This window comes from Salmo trutta, chromosome 16 (assembly GCF_901001165.1).
Source record: "Salmo trutta chromosome 16, fSalTru1.1, whole genome shotgun sequence".
In the NCBI taxonomy this organism is placed as follows: Eukaryota; Metazoa; Chordata; class Actinopteri; order Salmoniformes; family Salmonidae; genus Salmo; species Salmo trutta.
This window is the reverse complement of record NC_042972.1, coordinates 230,001-248,944: the sequence shown is the minus strand read 5'-3', so window position 1 is coordinate 248,944 and position 18,944 is coordinate 230,001. Positions and strand designations below refer to the sequence as shown.

The 18,944-nt window shown below is 43.1% G+C and overlaps 2 protein-coding genes across 3 annotated transcripts in view; one reads left to right on the top strand and one right to left on the bottom strand.

Annotated features, from left to right (window-relative positions):
* Positions 1-18,628, top strand: part of raf1b (Raf-1 proto-oncogene, serine/threonine kinase b) — a 67,009-nt gene extending 48,381 nt beyond the window's left edge. For both annotated transcript variants that reach the window (XM_029692702.1, XM_029692701.1), the window contains exons 15-17: positions 8,545-8,676; positions 11,421-11,555; positions 17,807-18,628. In XM_029692702.1, the coding sequence (XP_029548562.1) occupies positions 8,545-8,676; positions 11,421-11,555; positions 17,807-17,953 (414 nt within the window). In that variant the 3' untranslated portion in view covers positions 17,954-18,628. The remainder of the gene's footprint in view (positions 1-8,544; positions 8,677-11,420; positions 11,556-17,806) is intronic.
* Positions 18,629-18,684: 56 nt separating this feature from the next.
* The window catches only part of LOC115149906 (probable E3 ubiquitin-protein ligase makorin-2), a 33,703-nt gene continuing 33,443 nt past the window's right edge, over positions 18,685-18,944 (bottom strand). Inside the window, exon 8 of the mRNA XM_029692703.1 lies at positions 18,685-18,944. This exon is cut by the window's right edge and continues 714 nt beyond it. The gene's annotated coding sequence lies outside the window, so the exon portion shown is untranslated.

Genomic DNA, 18,944 nt, shown 5'->3' with positions numbered 1-18,944 from the left:
TCAGGCTCATCTGAATGTCGTATATTGTTGGTTATCTGCACGAACCCAGCCTCTACTATGAATCATCCATACACCAATTGGCTCAATTATTTACAGTTGAAATCAGAAGTTTACATACACACGTTTACAAATACATTTAAACTCGGTTGTTCACAATTCCTGACATTTAATCCTAGTAAAAATTCCATGTCTTAGGTCAGTTAGGATCACCACTTTACTTTAAGAATGTAAAATGTCAGAATAGTAGTATGATTTATTTCAGCTTTTATTTCTTTGATCACATTCCCAGTGGGGCAGATGTTTACATGCACTCAATTAGTATTTGGTAATTTTCAGGTAATCCTCGACAAGCTTCCCACAATAAGTTGGGTGAATTTTTGCCCATTCCTCCTGACAGAGCTGATGTAACTGAGTCAGGTTTGTAGGCCTCCTTGCTTGCACACTCTTTTTCAGTTCTGCCGACACATTTTCTATAGGATTGAGGTCAGGGCTTTGTGATGGCCACTCCAATACCTTGACTTTGTTGTGCTTAAGCCATTTTGCCTCAACTTTGGAAGTATGCTTGGGGTCATTGTCCATTTGGAAGACCCATTTGCAACCAAGCTTTAACTTCCTGACTGCTGTCTTGAGATGTTGCTTCAATATATCCAGATAATTTCCCTTGCTCTTGATGGCATCTATTTTGTGAAGTGCACCAGTCCCTCCTGCAGCAAAGCACCCCCACAACATGATGCTGCCACCCCCATGCTTCACGGTTGGGATGGTGTTCTTCGGCTTGCAAGCCTCCCCCTTTTTCCTCCAAACATGACAATGGTCATTATGGCCAAACTGTTCTATTTTTGTTTCATCAGACCAGAGGACATTTTTCCAAAAAGTACGATCTTTGTCCCCATGTGCAGTTGCAAACCGTAGTCTGGGTTTTTTATGGCGGTTTTGGAGCAGTGGCTTCTTCCTTGCTGAGCGGCCTTTCAGGTTATGTTGATATAGGTTTTGTTTTACTGTGAATATATATATATATATATATATATATATATATATATATATATATATATATATATATATATATATATATATATATATATATATATATATATATACTTTTGTACACGTTTCCTCCATCTTCACAAGGTCCTTTGCTGTTGTTCTGGGATTGATTCACACTTTTTGCAACAAAGTACGTTCATCTCTAGGAGACAGAACACGTCTCCTTCCTGAGCGGTATGCCGGCTGCGTGGTCCCGTGGTGTTTATACTTGCGTACTATTGTTTGTACAGATGAACGTGGTACCTTCAGGCGTTTGGAAATTGTTCCCAAGGATGAACCAGAATCATGGAGGTCTACAATTGTTTTTCTGAGGTGTTGGCTGATTTCTTTAGATTTTCCCATGATGTCAAGAAAATAGGCACTGAGTTTGAAGGTAGACCTTGAAATACATCCACAGGTACACCTCCAATTGACTCAAGTGATGTTAATTAGCCTATCAGAAGCTTCTAAAGCCGTGACATCATTTTCTGGAATTTTCCAAGCTGTTTAAAGGCACAGTCAACTTAGTGTATGTAAACTTCTGACCCACTGGAATTGTGATACAGTGAATTATAAGTGAAATAATCGGTCTGTAAACAATTGTTGGAAAAGTTACTTGTGTCATGCATAAAGTAGATGTCCCAACCGACTTGCCAAAACTATCGTTTGTTAACAAGAAATTTGTGGAGTGGTTGAAAAACGACTTAATGTCTAAGTGTATGTAAACTTTCGACTTCAACTATATTTACTAACTAAATAATCACAGGAATACATAAACAAACAGTAGATATTGGTTACTAACAATGATGGGAAAGAGTCCCTTGTGGACTAAGCTGATATGACGGCTTGGTGGACAAAGGGAAAGGGGTGGGACAGAGAGCGGGAAAGACAAATGGATTCATTACACACAGTCTATAATTATATACATTGAAAGGCTAATCCTTTGCACATGAATGGCCGCTCATTTGAGAATAATTGCACGTATATATTTACACCCGTATGTCATTGTTGTCTTCTCTGTTGGAATCCGGTCCGTCTGCTGGAGAGTTCATCAGAGTCTCTCTGGTTGCGTTTCCCCGAAGATCAAAGTATTTTGTGGTTAGAATGGATACTTCAGAGTAGCATTCAGAAACGTTCTCATAGATGAATGTTTTGGTGGTTGTTGGCAATCGCATCCTAGGTTTACATAATTTCTAGCTGCAGTCTAGTAATTAGTATCAAAGATTTGCTCTTATTCTGTAGGGCTCGATAGTCTCAGAGTTTAATGATTTCCAGCCGTGTAGCCAATGCTCCACGTGGTATGGTTAGGAATTCAACAACCATTGCAACCTTTGCTTACATCGGGGTTTGCGTGGTCTTAACTATTTGCAAAAATGCATGCCATATGAGTTCTGTTATACTCAGACACCATTCAAACAGTTTGAGACTTCAGAGTGTTTTCTATCCAAATCTACTTATAATATGCATATTCTAGTTTCTGGGCCAGAGTAGTAACCTGTTTAAATTGGGTACGTTTTTCATCCGGCTGTGAAAATACTGCCCCCTAGCCCCAACAGGTTAATTTGTTACAAGAATTAGATGCAAACCCCATAATTGAGAAATGTACACATTCAGAGAAAGTTGTGTTTCCTGTCCTTCATGAGGTCACCAAATGAAACGCACTCAACATAACTGTCCCTTAAGTGTCCACGGACCATTCCCACACTCTCAAAAGTGGACATTTTGTTTAATTCTCCCATTTTGGGGATTTAGGAGTTCGGCCAAGTGAAATCCTTTGTTCACTCTGTGGTCTCTCTCTCTGCATGACCAGGGGGAGAGAGTCTCCTCCAGGAATTTATGGCCTGAGATAACAGAACCTGGGTGTAGGAGAGAGTGAGGGGGAAGCCACGATCTACACCCAGAAAGAGCCACATACCACACACATCCCATACACTGACCCTAACCCTCTGGGTCCATACTATGGATGGTAATATAAATACACTACATACCATACACTAACCCTAACATACCATACATTTACATTTACATTTAAGTCATTTAGCAGACGCTCTTATCCAGAGCGACTTACAAATTGGTGCATTCACCTTAAGATATCCAGTGGAACAACCACTTTACAATAGTGCATCTAAATCTTTTGGGGGGGGGGGGTTAGAAGGATTACTTTATTCTATCCCAGGTATTCCTTAAAGAGGTGGGGTTTCAGGTGTCTCCGGAAGGTGGTGATTGACTCCGCTGTCCTGGCGTCGTGAGGGAGCTTGTTCCACCATTGGGGTGCCAGAGCAGCGAACAGTTTTGACTGGGCTGAGCGGGAACTGTGCTTCCTCAGAGGTAGGGAGGCGAGCAGGCCAGAGGTGGATGAACGCAGTGCCCTTGTTTGGGTGTAGGGACTGATCAGAGCCTGAAGGTACGGAGGTGCCGTTCCCCTCACAGCTCCGTAGGCAAGCACCATGGACTTGTAGCGGATGCGAGCTTCAACTGGAAGCCAGTGGAGGAGCGGGGTGACGTGAGAGAACTTGGGAAGGTTGAACACCAGACGGGCTGCGGCATACACTACCACTACATACCATACACTACCACTACATACCATACACTCACCCTAACCCTCTGGGTCCATACTATGGATGGTAAGCCCTACCATACTCTTAACTAGATATTGTAGTGACATTTAGAAACCTTATCAAGGGTTTCAGACCTCTTGGTGTAGCAGTTAAGGTGTTTTGTTGACAGTAGCTGGATCCAGGGATCATATCCTGGTTGGAATTACCCGCATATTCGCTGCAATATCATTCCTTTGACCTCCTAAACTATATACAGCACCTTGCAAAAGTATTCAGACCTCTTGGATTTCTTTACATTCTATTGTTACAGAATTGGGATTAAAAATGTATTGGCAGTTGTTGTCAACGAAATAAATTTTTTGGGCGGGATTAATATAAATTAAATAACAATCTAGTCGTTCCATAAGTATTCAGTACCCTGAGTCAATACATGTTAGAAGCACCCTTGGCAGTGATTACAGCTGTCAGTCTTTCTGGGTAAGTGTTTATTAAGAGCTTTGCATACCTGGATTGTGAAATATTTGCATGTTACTCTTTAAAACATTCTTTAACCTCACTAGGCGGTGTGGGTGAGCGTCCCACCTGACCAACATCCAGTGAAATTGCAGAGCGCCAAATTCAAAAACAGAAATACTCATTATAAAAAAAGATATAAATATATTCATGAAACATACAAGTGTTATACATGGATTTAAATAAACTTCTTGTTAATCCAACCATGGTGTCAGATTTCAAAAAGGCTTTACGGCGAAAGCAGACCATCCAGCATACCATACGGAGAAAAAAATGTATGAAATGTATGCATTCACTACTGTAAGTCGCTCTGGATAAGAGCGTCTGCTAAATGACTAAAATGTTAAAGCGATTATCTGAGAACAGCGCCCAGCAGACAAATCATTACAAACAGTAACAAGCCAAGTAGAGGAGTTACACAAGTCAGAAATAGTGATAAAATGAATCACTTACCTTTGATCTTCATATGGTTGCACTCCGAAGACTCCATGTTACACAATACATTTTCGTTTTGTTTGATGATGTCCCTTTTTATGTCCAAAAACCTCAGTTTTGTTCTGCAATCCATTGGAACAAACCACGGTCACGACAGACGAAAAATCAAAAAAGTACAATAAAAGTACGTAGAAACATGTCAAACGATGTTTAAAATCAATCCTCAGGTTGTTTTTGTCATAAATAATCAATAATATTTCAACCGGACAAAAGCTTCGTCAATAGAAAAGGAGAAACAAAGGCGTGCTCCCGATCATGTCTGGAAATGTCCCCTGTCCACTCATTGAAAGTGCTGTATCTCCCTCATTTTTTGAGTAAAAGCCTGAAACAATGCCTAAAGACTGGCCACATGTAGAAGAAGCCATAGAGATTGTGAACTGGGTCCTAAGTCTTTGTATGGTGGATAGGCTTTCAATGGAAAAACAGCCTTTCAAAATCATAGTACTTCCTGGATGGATTTTCCTCAGGTTTTCGCCTGCCATACCAGTTCTGTTATACTCACAGACATTATTTTAACCGTTTTGGAAACGTTCGTGTTTTCTATCCAAATCTATGCATATCCTAGCTTCTGGGCCTGAGTAGCAGGCAGTTTATTATGGGCACGCTTTTCATCCAAAATTCCGAATGCTGCCCCCTACCCTAGTGAAGTTAGTCTCTGTCAAGATGTTGGGGATCATGGCTAGACAGCCATAGATTTTCAAGCAGATTTAAGTCAAAACTGTAACTTGGCCACTCAGGAACATTCCCTGTCTTCTTGGTAAGCAACTCCAGTGTATATTTGGCCTTGTGTTGTAGGCTATTGTCCTGCTGAAAGGTGAATTTGTCTCCCAGTCTTTGGTGTAAAGCAGACTGAAACAAGTTTTCCTACAGTTGAAATCGGAAGTCTACATACACTTATGTTGGAGTCATTAAAACTTGTTTTTCAACCACTTCACAAATTTCTTGTTAACAAACTATAGTTTTTGCAAGTCGGTTAGGACATCTACTTTGTGTTTGATACAAGTAATTTTTCCAACAATTGTTTACAGACAGGTTATTTCACTTAAAATTCACTATCACAATTCCAGTGGGTCAGAAGTTTACACACACTAAGTTGACTGTGCCTTTAAACAGCATTGAGAATTCCAGAAAATGATGTTATGGCTTTAGAAGCTTCTGATAGGCTAATTGACATCATTTGAGTCAATTGGAGGTGTACCTGTGGATGTATTTCAAGGCCTACCTTCAAACTCCGTGCCTCTTTGCTTGACATCATGGGAAAATCTAAAGAAATCAGCCAAGACCTCAGAAAAACAATTGTAGACCTCCACAAGTCTGGTTCATCCTTGGGAGCAATTTCCAAACACCTGAAGGTACCACGTTCATCTGTACAAACAATAGTACGCAAGTATAAACTCCATCGGACAACGCAGCCGTCATACCGCTCAGCAAGGAAGAAGCCACTGCTCCAAAACCGCCATGAAAAAGCCAGACTACGGTTTGCAACTGCACATGGGGACAAAGGTCGTACTTTTTGGAGAAATGTCCTCTGGTCTGATGAATCAAAAATAGGACTGTTTGGCCATAATGACCATTGTTATGTTTGGAGGAAAAATGGGGAGGCTTGCAAGCCAAAGAACGCCATCCCAACTGTGAAGCATGGGGGTGGCAGCATCATGTTGTGGGGGTGCTTTGCTGCAGGAGGGACTGGTGCACTTCACAAAATAGATGGCATCAAGAGCAAGGGAAATTTTCTGGATATATATTAAAGCAACATCTTAAGACATCAGTCAGGAAGTTAAGGATTGGTCGCAAATGGGTCTTCCAAATGGACAATGACCCCAAGCCTACTTCCAAAGTTGTGGCAAAATGGCTTAAGGACAACAAAGTCAAGGTATTGGAGTGGCCATCACAAAGCCCTGACCTCAATCCCATAGAAAACTTGTGGGCAGACCTGAAAAAGCGTGTGCGAGCAAGGTGGCCTACAAACCTGATTCAGTTACATCAGCTCTGTCAGGAGGAATGGCCAAAATTCACCCAACTTATTGTGGGATGCTTGTGGAAGGCCCCCCAAAACGTTTGACCCAAGTTAAACAATTTAAAGGCAATGCTACCAAATACTAATTGAGTGCATGTAAACTGTGATGAAAGAAATAAAAGCTGAAATAAATTACTCTCTACTATTATTCTGACATTTCACATTCTTAAAATAAAGTGGTGATCCTAACTGACCTAAGACAGGGAGTTTTTACTAGGATTAAATGTCAGAAATAGTGAAAACGGAGTTTAAATGTATTTGGCTAAGGTGTATGTAAACTTCCGACTTCAACTGTATATGATTTTGCCTGTGCTTAGCTCCATCGCATTTTTTTTATTCTGAAAAACTCCACAGTATTGTCGATGTCAAGAATACCCATACCATAATGCAGCCACCACCATGCTTGAAAATGAGGCAGTTACTCAGTGATGCGTTGTTGGATTTGTCCCAAACATGAGGCTTTGCAATTAGAGAAAAAAGTGTACTCCTTTGTGGTGTTTTTGCAGTGTTACTTTAGTGCTTTGTTGCAAGGTGCACCTTTTTGAATATTTTTCTTCTGCTTATTTGTATAATTTTTTTCACTCTGTCATTTAGGTCATTATTGTGGAGTAATTACAATGGTTTGCATCCTCAGATGTCTACCAACACCAGCCATTAAACTATGTAACTGTTTTAACATCACCGATGGCCTCATAGTGACATCCCTGAGTATTTTCATTCCTGTCCTGCAGCTCAGTTCAGAAGGACGATTGTATGTTTGATGTGTCTGGGTGGTTTAATACATCATCCACAGCATAATTATTAACTTGACCATGCTTAAAGAGACATGCAATGTCTGATTTGTTATTGTTACCCTTCTACCAATCACTGCCCTTCTTTGAGGTTTTTGAAAAGGTTCCTGGTCTCTGTAGTTGAAATGCAATACTTGACTGAGGGACTGTCAGGGGAAAATTACATACTTACCTGATTTGTTTGATATTAATAGTAAACGATTATATATTTAACTAAGAGTAAGACTGGACCGCTAAGGCTGAGTTTTTATGGTGTCCACTCTAGTTTCCTGCAGCTAGTCTGGACGTCGAGGAAATGGGTTTTACTAGCGGGCGATGAAACTTTACAGCCACATTCCATTCTGTGATCAGTGGTGCACTGGGGAGATGGATAGGATGTGGGGTGGTTCTAACTGGGATAGAGATGGACTGGAACAAAGGGTCTTAGACATCCTGGCATTCGGGAAATTAGGCCAGGGTCAGGGGTTAAGATAATGCCAGGTGCAGATAAAGACAGGATGAACCCAAAGTGGCTCATGATGCTCTTTGATCTGCCTGAGGGGTGGAACTAAGCATTCTTAATGTCCTATATAAGAGATCTGTTTTTCATTGTTAGGGAAGCTCTCGGCAACACAACTTATTGTGCGGTCGACGGTTCGTTATTAATATAATCAATATTAAATAAATATGATTGGCTGAAGAAATGACCAAGTCTCTCTCGGTACTGAATTTCAATGACAAACCTTACAGATATTGTATGTATGGGGACAGAGGAAGGGTTAGTCATTCAGAAATCACATCAACCCCTATTATTTCACATGTAACTTATTATTTTTTAAGCCACATTTTACTCCTGAACTAATTTAGGCTTGCATAAACAAAGGGGCTGAATACTTATGCAATGACTGTATTTTAGTTATGAATTGTTTATCTAAAAAAAATATATAATTCTTCCACTTTGACATTAGAGTATTTTGTGTAGATTGTTGACAAACAAAATGACAATTAGATCCATTTTAATCCCACTTTGTAACAATAAAATGTGAAGAAATCCAAGAGTCTGAATAGTTTTGCAAGGCGCTGTATGTATGAATGAAGTTTTGACGTAGTCACCAACCATAGTAGATTTTCAGTAGCTGTCCCTGCCTAACCCTAACTCTTCCTCCAGGCTCCAGAGGTGATCCGCATGCAGGACAACAACCCCTATAGTTTCCAGTCTGACGTCTACTCATACGGTGTGGTTCTGTATGAACTGATGACTGGAGAACTGCCTTACAGCATGATCGCTACTCGAGACCAGGTAACGATGTAGGGACACACAATGGACACGTGTATGTAAACTTCAGCGTACATACAATACCCCATAATGACAAAGGGAAAACAGATTTTTAGAAATTCTAGCAAATTTATAAAAATAAAGTATTCAGACCCTTTGCTATGAGACTCGAAATTGAGCTCAGGTGCATCCTGTTTCCATTGATCATCCGTGAGATGTTTCTACAACTTGATTGGACTCCAGCTGTGGTAAATCCAATTGATTTGGAAAGGCACACACCTGTCTATATAAGATCCCACAGTTTACAGTGCATGTCAGAGCAAAAACCAAGCCATGTTTTTCAGCGGCAGGGACTGGGAGACAAGTCAGGATCAAGGGAAAGATGAACGGAGCAAAGTACAGAGAGATCCATGATGAGGACCTCAGACTGGGGGCGAAGGTTCACCTTCCAACAGGACAACGACCCTAAGCACACAGCCAAGACAACGCAGGAGTGGCTTCGGGACAAGTCTCAATGTCCTTGAGTGGCCCGGACTTGAACCCGATCGAACATCTCTGGAGAGACCTGGAAATAGCTGTGTAGCGACGCTCCCCATCCAACCTGACGGCGCTTGAGAGGATCTGCAGAGAAGAATGGGAGAAACTCCACAAATACAGGTGTGCCAAGCTTGTTGCGTCATACCCAAGAAGACTCTAGGCTGTAATCGCTGCCACAGGTGCTTCAACAAAGTACTGAGAAAAGGGTCTGAATACTTATGTAAATGTGGCTGGCACAGGGCCTCATGTGCCTGGGGCTGGGAGGTAGCCTCTGGGGAGGTAGCCTCTGGGGAGGTAGCCTCTGGGGAGGTAGGGGCTGGGAGGTAGCCTCTAGTCAGACTCAACTAACCCTAAAGCTCCACAGTCCTCTCTGTCTACAACCATACACTGACTGACTGGCCGACTGACTGACCACTATGAACTGACTGGCTGACTGATTGGCCCCTATGGATTAAGTTTGCTGATGACACAACAGTGGCCTGATCACCGACAATGAGAGCCTATAGGGAGGAGGTCAGAGACCTGGCAGTGTGGTGCCAGGACAACAACCTCTCCCTCAATGTGAGCAAGACAAAGGCGCTGATCGTGGACTACAGGAAAAGGCGGACAAACCCCCATTTAACAGCGCCGGGGCTGTAGTGGAGCGGGTTGAGAGTTTCAAGTCCCTTGGTGTCCACCGACAAACTATCATGGACCAAAAGGCTCCTTAACAGCTTCTACCCCCAAGCCATTAGACTGATGAACAATTAATCAAATGGTCACCGGACTATTTTTACTCTGCTGCTACTCGCTGTTTATTATCTATGCATAGTCACTTCACCCCTACCTACATGTACAAACTTCCTTCTACTAGCCTGTACCCCTGCACATTGACTCGGTACCGGTACTCCCTGTATATAACCTCGTTATTGTTACTTTAAAAAAAAAAAATGTTTATTTTATTTGGTAAATATTTTCTTAACCGACAGTGCAGTTCAAGAAAGAGTTAAGGTCGACACCTGTTGTATTCGGCACAATGGACAAATAAAGTTTGCATTGGATTTGGACTGACTGGCCCCCGTGGACGGACTGACTGGCCCCCGTGGACGGACTGACTGGCCCCCGTGGGCGGACTGACTGGCCCCCGTGGACGGACTGACTGGCCCCCGTGGACGGACTGACTGGCCCCCGTGGACGGACTGACTGGCCCCCGTGGACGGACTGACTGGCCCCCGTGGACGGACTGACTGGCCCCCGTGGACGGACTGACTGGCCCCCGTGGACGGACTGACTGGCCCCCGTGGACGGACTGACTGACTGGCTGGTTGACAGCCCCCTATGGACTGGCCGACTGACTGGCCCTTATAGGCTCACTGGACCCTATGGACTGGCTGGCTGACTGACTCCTATGGACTGACTGGCCCTTATAGGCTCACTGGGCTCTTTGGACTGGCTGGCTGACTGACTGGATCCTATGGACTGGCTGACTGACTGGACCCTATGGACTGGCTGACTGACTGGACCCTATGGACTGGCTCGCTGACTGACTGGACCCTATGGACTGGCTGGCTGACTGACTGGACCCTATGGACTGGCTGGCTGACTGACTGGACCCTATGGCCTGGCTGGCTGACTGACTGGACCCTATGGCCTGGCTGGCTGACTGACTGGACCCTATGGCCTAACTGGCTGGCTGACTGGACCCTATGGCCTAACTGGCTGGCTGACTGGCCACTATGGATTGACTAACTGCCTGGCCCCTATGGACTGGCTGGCCCCTGTGTACTGACTAACTGGTTGACTGACTGGCCCCTATGGACTGGCTGACTGGCCTCTATGAAGTGACAAGCTGACTGACTGGCCTGGAAGACTGACTGGCCCCTATGGACTGGCTGATTGCTCCCGTGGACTGGCTGAATGGGCCCTGTGGACTGACTGGCCCCTATGGACTGCGGCTGACTGGCCCCTATGGGCTGACTGATTGGTCCCTATGGACTGACTGGCTGACGACTGGCCCCTATGGACTGACTGACTGACCCTATGAACTAACTAACTGGCTGGCTGACTGACTGGGCCCTATGGACTGGCTGACTGACTGGGCCCTTTGGACTGGCTCGCTTACTGACCACCCCCTGCTGACTGGCCCCTATGGTCTGGCTGACTGGTTGACTGACTGACTAACTAACTGGATGACTGCAATCTGTAGTCTTTCCTCCTAATCCCTGACATCTAACCCTCTTCTCCCTCTACAGATCATCTTCATGGTGGGTCGTGGCTCCCTGTTTCCAGAGCTGAGTAAGCTGTATAAGAACTGTCCTAAAGCCATGAAGAGGCTGGTGGCCGACTGCATCAAGAAGTCCAAAGACGACAGGCCACTCTTCCCTCAGGTACATAACTACCACTACGCCTAACGATAACCCTGATAATAACCCTGTATATTAGAACTACCCCTGATAATAACCCTGATAATAACCCTGTGTATATTAGAACTACCCTGATAATAACCCTGTGTATATTAGAACTACCCCTGATAATAACCCTGTGTATATTAGAACTACCCTGATAATAACCCTGTGTATATTAGAACTACCCCTGATAATAACCCTGTGTATATTAGAACTACCCTGATAATAACCCTGTGTATATTAGAACTACCCCTGATAATAACCCTGTGTATATTAGAACTACCCTGATAATAACCCTGTGTATATTAGAACTACCCCTGATAATAACCCTGTGTATATTAGAACTACCCCTGATGATAACCCTGTGTATATTAGAACTACCCCTGATGATAACCCTGTGTATATTAGAACCACCCCTGATGATAACCCTGTGTATATTAGAACTACCCCTGATGATAACCCTGTGTATATTAGAACTACCCCTGATAATAACCCTGTGTATATTAGAACCACCCCTGATAATAACCCTGTGTATATTAGAACTACCCCTGATAATAACCCTGTGTATATTAGAACCACCCCTGATGATAACCCTGTGTATATTAGAACTACCCCTGATAATAACCCTGATAATAACCCTGTGTATATTAGAACTACCCTGATAATAACCCTGTGTATATTAGAACTACCCCTGATAATAACCCTGTGTATATTAGAACTACCCCTGATGATAACCCTGTGTATATTAGAACTACCCCTGATGATAACCCTGTGTATATTAGAACCACCCCTGATGATAACCCTGTGTATATTAGAACCACCCCTGATGATAACCCTGTGTATATTAGAACCACCCCTGATAATAACCCTGTGTATATTAGAACTACCCCTGATAATAACCCTGTGTATATTAGAACCACCCCTGATGATAACCCTGATGATAACCCTGTGTATATTAGAACTACCCCTGATGATAACCCTGTGTATATTAGAACTACCCCTGATGATAACCCTGTGTATATTAGAACCACACCTGATAATAACCCTGATGATAACCCTGTGTATATTAGAACCACCCCTGATAATAACCCTGTGTATATTAGAACTACCCCTGATGATAACCCTGTGTATATTAGAACTACCCCGATAATAACCCTGTGTATATTAGAACTACCCCTGATAATAACCCTGTGTATATTAGAACTACCCCTGATGATAACCCTGTGTATATTAGAACTACCCCTGATGATAACCCTGTGTATATTAGAACTACCCCTGATGATAACCCTGTGTATATTAGAACTACCCCTGACAATAACCCTGTGTATATTAGAACTACCCCTGACAATAACCCTGTGTATATTAGAACTACCCCTGACGATAACCCTGTGTATATTAGAACTACCCCTGACGATAACCCTGTGTCTATTAGATCTACCCCTGATGATAACCCTGTGTCTATTAGAACTACCCTGGATGATAATAACCCTGTGTCTAGTAGAACCACCCCGGATGATAACAACCCTGTGTATATTAGAACCACCCCGGATGATAATAACCCTGTGTCTATTAGAACCACCCCGGATGATAATAACCCTGTGTCTATTAGAACCACCCCGGATGATAATAACCCTGTGTCTATTAGAACCACCCCGGATGATAATAACCCTGTGTCTATTAGAACCACCCCGGATGATAATAACCCTGTGTCTATTAGAACCACCCCGGATGATAATAACCCTGTGTCTATTAGAACCACCCCGGATGATAATAACCCTGTGTCTATTAGAACCACCCCGGATGATAATAACCCTGTGTCTATTAGAACTACCCCGGACGATAACTGAGGGCCGATGCCAGAATGAATCCGTTGGACTGGCACTTATTTTTTCCATGGGGGGCACGTTTATATGTATAACAATAAACAAATCAATAATTAAGTGCAATTCATTGAATTAGTAATTCAGTACCTTGTATTCATGGAGTGCCTTTGTTACAACTTTGAAACAGAAAGCATTGGTGTTGATTTCTTTTTAAATACCCCAACCAACCACCAAGATGCACAGTCTGCAAGATTTTTATTATTTATTTAACCTTTATTTAACCTTTATTTAACCATGCAAGATGCATGGTCAAATGAAGAAAACATCAGTAGCCTAAACATTACAAGTGTGCTTGATAAGTGAAAATCAGCACAAAAGCAATAAAGGCATGAGGAATATGTGTTGCTATGACAGCAGTTATCAGTTGGAGCATGTCAGTCTGAACAACGACAGCTGTGGAGTGCATTGCTGATTTTAGTTCTTGCTGGAGATGTAGGACCTGCTCCCTCAGCAATGACAGTAGCCCGTAGAGTTCTCACCGGCTTGTTCTGTTCCACGCCGTGCCGTCTGTTTCATTTCATTTGGTGGTGGCGTGGGCAGGTGTAGGTTCAGGCTGAGGTCAGAGGAATACTCATCAGAGATGTCGTCATGATTACATTCTTCCCCACCATCGGAGTCGTTTTCATTCACATTTTGAAGCAACGTTAACGAGTGCATCCATTTATCTTGGTCATCTTGCCATTGTAAATGATGCACGCTCTCACTGTGTCCTGCAAGTAGGCCAGACTGCAAGTAGGCCAGACTGCAAGTAGGCCAGACTGCAAGTAGGCCAGACTACACTGATAGAGTACATAACATTTAGCCATAATTAGAATAGATCCACACAAATGGCCCGCCCTGTTTTTCATTCACATTTGGTGATTAGATAATTATGCATAGTTTGCTTCTCCTCGCTCATCAACTCATCCATTCTTCCCATCATACTTTAGCCTACTTCATTCATCTCTTATTATAAGCTGTTATTATGTGTGAAATTAGTTTCGGTTCACTTTCGAAGCGATTTCCAACTGGGTACGGCATCTTCAACTATCTGTAGGAGGGGAGCAGGCCCTACTGTAAAAAGGAGGGGCAACAGGGAAAAGCATATACAGTTGAAGTCAGAAGTTTACATACTTAGGTTGGAGTCATTAAAACTCGTTTTTCAACCACTCCACCAATTTCTTGTTAACAAACTATACTTTGTGTTTGATACAAGTCATTTTTCCAACAATTGTTTACAGACAGATTATTTCACTGTATCACAATTCCAGTGGGTCAGAAGTTTACATACACTAAGTTGACTGTGCCTTTAAACAGCTTGGAAAATTACGTCATGGCTTTAGAAGCTTCTGATAGGCTAATTGACATAATTTGAGTCAATTGGAGGTGTACCTGTGGATGTATTTCAAGGCCTACCTTCAAACTCAGTGCCTCTTTGCATGTCATCATGGAAAATCAAAAGAAATCAGCCAAAAATTGTAGACCTCCACAAGTCTGGTTCATCCTTGGGAGCAATTTCGAAACGCCTGAAGGTACCACATTCATCTGAACAAGCAATAGTACGCAAGTATAAACACCATGAGCCCACGCAACCGTCATACTGCTCAGGAAGGAGACGCGTTCTGTCTCCTAGAGATTAACGTACTTTGGTGCGAAAAGTGCAAATCAATCCCAGAACAACAGCAAAAGACCTTGTGAAGATGCTGGAGGAAACAGGTACAAAAGTATCTATATCCACAGTAAAACGAGTCTTATATCGACATACCCTGAAAGGCCGCTCAGCAAGGAAGAAGCCACTGCTCCAAAACCGCCATAAAAAAGCCAGACTACGGTTTGCAATTGCACATGGGAACTTTTTGGAGAAATGTCCTCTGGTCTGATGAAACAAAAATAGAACTCTTTGGCAATAATGACCATCGTTATGTTTAGAGGAAAAAGGGGGAGGCTTGCAAGCCGAAGAACACCATCCCAACTGTGAAGCACGGGGGTGGCAGCATCATGTTGTGGGGGTGCTTCGCTGCAGGAGGGACTGGTGCACTTCACAAAATAGATGGCATCATGAGGAAGGGAAAATTGTGGATCTATTGAAGCAACATCTCAAGACATCAAAGCTTGATGGACAATGACCCCAAGCATACTTCCAAAGTTGTGGCAAAATGGCTTAAGAACAACAAAGTCAAGGTATTGGAGTGGCCACCACAAAGCCCTGACCTCAATCCAATAGAACATTTGTGGGCAGAACTGAAAAAGCTTGTGCAAGCAAGGAGGCCTACAAACCTGACTCAGTTACACCAGCTCTGACAGGAGGAATGGGCCACAATTCACCCAACTTATTGTGGGATGCTTGTGGAAGGCTACCTGCAACATTTGACCCAAGTTAAACAATTTAAAGGCAATGTTACCAAATACTAATTGAGTGTATGTAAACTTCTGACCCACTGGGAATGTGATGAAATAAATAAAAGCTGAAATAAATTATTCTCTCTACTATTATTCTGACATTTCATATTCTTTAAATAAAGTGGTGATCCTAACTGACCTAAGACAGGGAACTTTTACTAGGATTAAATGTCAGGAATTGTGAAAAACTGAGTTTAAATGTATTTGGCTAAGGTGTATGTAAACTTCCGACTTCAACTGTATGACATGCCCTCCTAAAACTGTCTATGGTACCAGTTCTGTTTGTGATATTAAGATTCTAACAAGGACGGCGTGGGGCATTACTTTAAAAACGGCACAGTAGGGCCTCCCGAGTGGCGTGGCATCGCAGTGCTTGAGGCGTCACTACAGCCCTGGGTTAGATCCCAGGCTGTGTCACAGCCGGCTGTGACCGGGAGACCCATGAGACGGCGCACATTTGGCCCAGCGTCGTCCGGGTTAGGGGAGGGTTTGGCTTGCCGGGATTTCCTTGACCCATCGTGCTCTAGCGACTCCTTGTGGCGGCCCGGGCATCAGCAGGCTGACCCCCGGTCGCCAGTTGGACGGCATTTCCTCTGACACATTGGTGCAGCTGGCTTCCAGGTTAAGCGAGCAGTGTGTCAAGAATCAGTGCGGCTTGGCAGGGTCGAGGAAGCATGGCTCTCGACCTTCGCCTCTCCCGAGTCCATAGGGGAGTTGCAGCGATGGGACCAGACTGTAACTACCAATTTGGATATCACAAAAATTTAGGAAATGGGTAAAAAATGTAATAAAAATGTCAGTAATTTTAATTCATGAGCAGTCCAAATAGCGGTTTTATAGTAACATGTATTTTAACTAAAAATGAATTAGCCTACCTTTTTGAATGTGACATGAACACAACCAGTCATGATGTTTTCATCTGATTTGTTAAATAAATACATTCAAAAACTTAGTAGCATCCGATCGACTGAAACAGAATGTAGCCCAGGTATCTGATGCGGTCTGGCAAGAAAGAGAATGTCATGCAATACTCTTAGTTCAGGCAGCATCAGATACCTGGGCTACACAGACTGTTAAGCTTGCTTTATCTGACAATGATGGGTCTTTCTGTCGGCGCGTGTCTCAGTCAAATAATAAATGATCCATATTTAAATATTTTATTTGGACGGGCCAGATGGTACGTTAGGGCGGGCCAGGCCCCCCCATAACACCGGCCTTGCACTGACCCTGACAGTTAAGAGACATCAGTCGGTTGCTGTGCTACTCACACGGGGAATGTTGTTGTAGTCAGTCAGTGACCAGATACTGTTGAATGAATGGTGTCAGTCAGTGACCAGATACTGTTGAATGAATGGTGTCAGTCAGTGACCAGAGACTGTTGAATGAATGGTGTCAGTCAGTGACCAGATACTGTTGAATGAATGTTGTTGTTGTCAGTGACCAGATACTGTTGAATGAATGTTGTTGTTGTCAGTGACCAGATACTGTTGAATGAATGGTGTCAGTCAGTGACCAGAGACTGTTGAATGAATGGTGTCAGTCAGTGACCAGAGACTGTTGAATGAATGGTGTCAGTCAGTGACCAGAGACTGTTGAATGAATGGTGTCAGTCAGTGACCAGAGACTGTTGAATGAATGGTGTCAGTCAGTGACCAGATACTGTTGAATGAATGGTGTCAGTCAGTGACCAGATACTGTTGAATGAATGGTGTCAGTCAGTGACCAGAGACTGTTGAATGAATGGTGTCAGTCAGTGACCAGATACTGTTGAATGAATGGTGTCAGTCAGTGACCGTTGAATGAATGGTGTCAGTCAGTGACCAGATGAATGAATGGTGTCAGTCAGTGACCAGATACTGTTGCATGAATGGTGTCAGTCAGTGACCAGATACTGTTGAATGAATGGTGTCAGTCAGGGACCAGATAATGTTGAATGAATGTTGACAATAATGGCTCTTATTTCTTGTCTAGATCCTGTCGTCCATTGAGTTGCTGCAGCATGCTCTGCCTAGAATCAACCGCAGCACCTCCGAGCCGTCGCTCCACAGAGCAACACACACTGAGGACATTAACATCTGCCCTTTGACCTACACACGCCAACCTACTGCTGTCTTCTAGACCCACACCAACCTGCCTTTGGCTTCATCACAAATGGCACTGTATGCACTACGTTTTCACCAGTCTCATAGTGCTGCCTTGTAGGGCTCTGGACAATAGAAGTGCACAAGGTGCCATTTTAGACTGTCTGCAAGGTAGTCTCCCACCAGGCTGCCTGTGTCCTAGTCTGGACCCACCCTGCCTCCAGTACTGGAGGGGTCTCAGTCCAGACTGAACATGCTACCAGGCATGCTTAGGGAGCAGAGTAGCTCTACTTTTCCTGAGATAATTTATACTAATTTATTGAACAGGAAAAGTGTCCCCACTTCCCAATCAGTTACATGTTAAAGCACATTCTGTCCCAGTGCTGAGTGTTCTACAACAATCTATTCACAAGATCAGCATCATTGAATCAAAGTGTAAAGAACATTTTTATTGCAATTGATGCTATTTCTCTCACTGACGTGAGGGTGTTTCTGAACATTATGTCAACGTCAATCTCAACATGGCTGTCTGCTGTTTGACTGGACATGCAGAGCTGTTTCCTGGCTACACACATCCATGACAACCGTCGGACTGTCCTACAGGGTGTTGGATCATGGTATATAGACGAAGAGCTGCTATCGTGTCAGGCAAAGGCTCTTCAATTGTGAAAGGACTATGAAGTTGTTTTAAAATTAAAGGATTTTCATATGATTTGGTTATCTATTAGTTTGCCTTCTAGGATAAATATTGTACTGGAACAAGCATTATAAACCTGAAAGATTATTTTATTAAAATACAATGAATAAACAAAGCCAAATATCTAGACTGAATGAACTGAAACAGAACACACACCATGGTTGTGAAGTACTATGTCAGGCCTTATCCAAGTTATACCGTTCATTAACCCATAGGTTATATAACACTACAGCGCTGTCAAACATTTGATTTATTCAATGAATGGACTCCTATTGGATAAATACATTAGAAGCCAACATAGTAATGAATGATTTACCATAGAATATACATT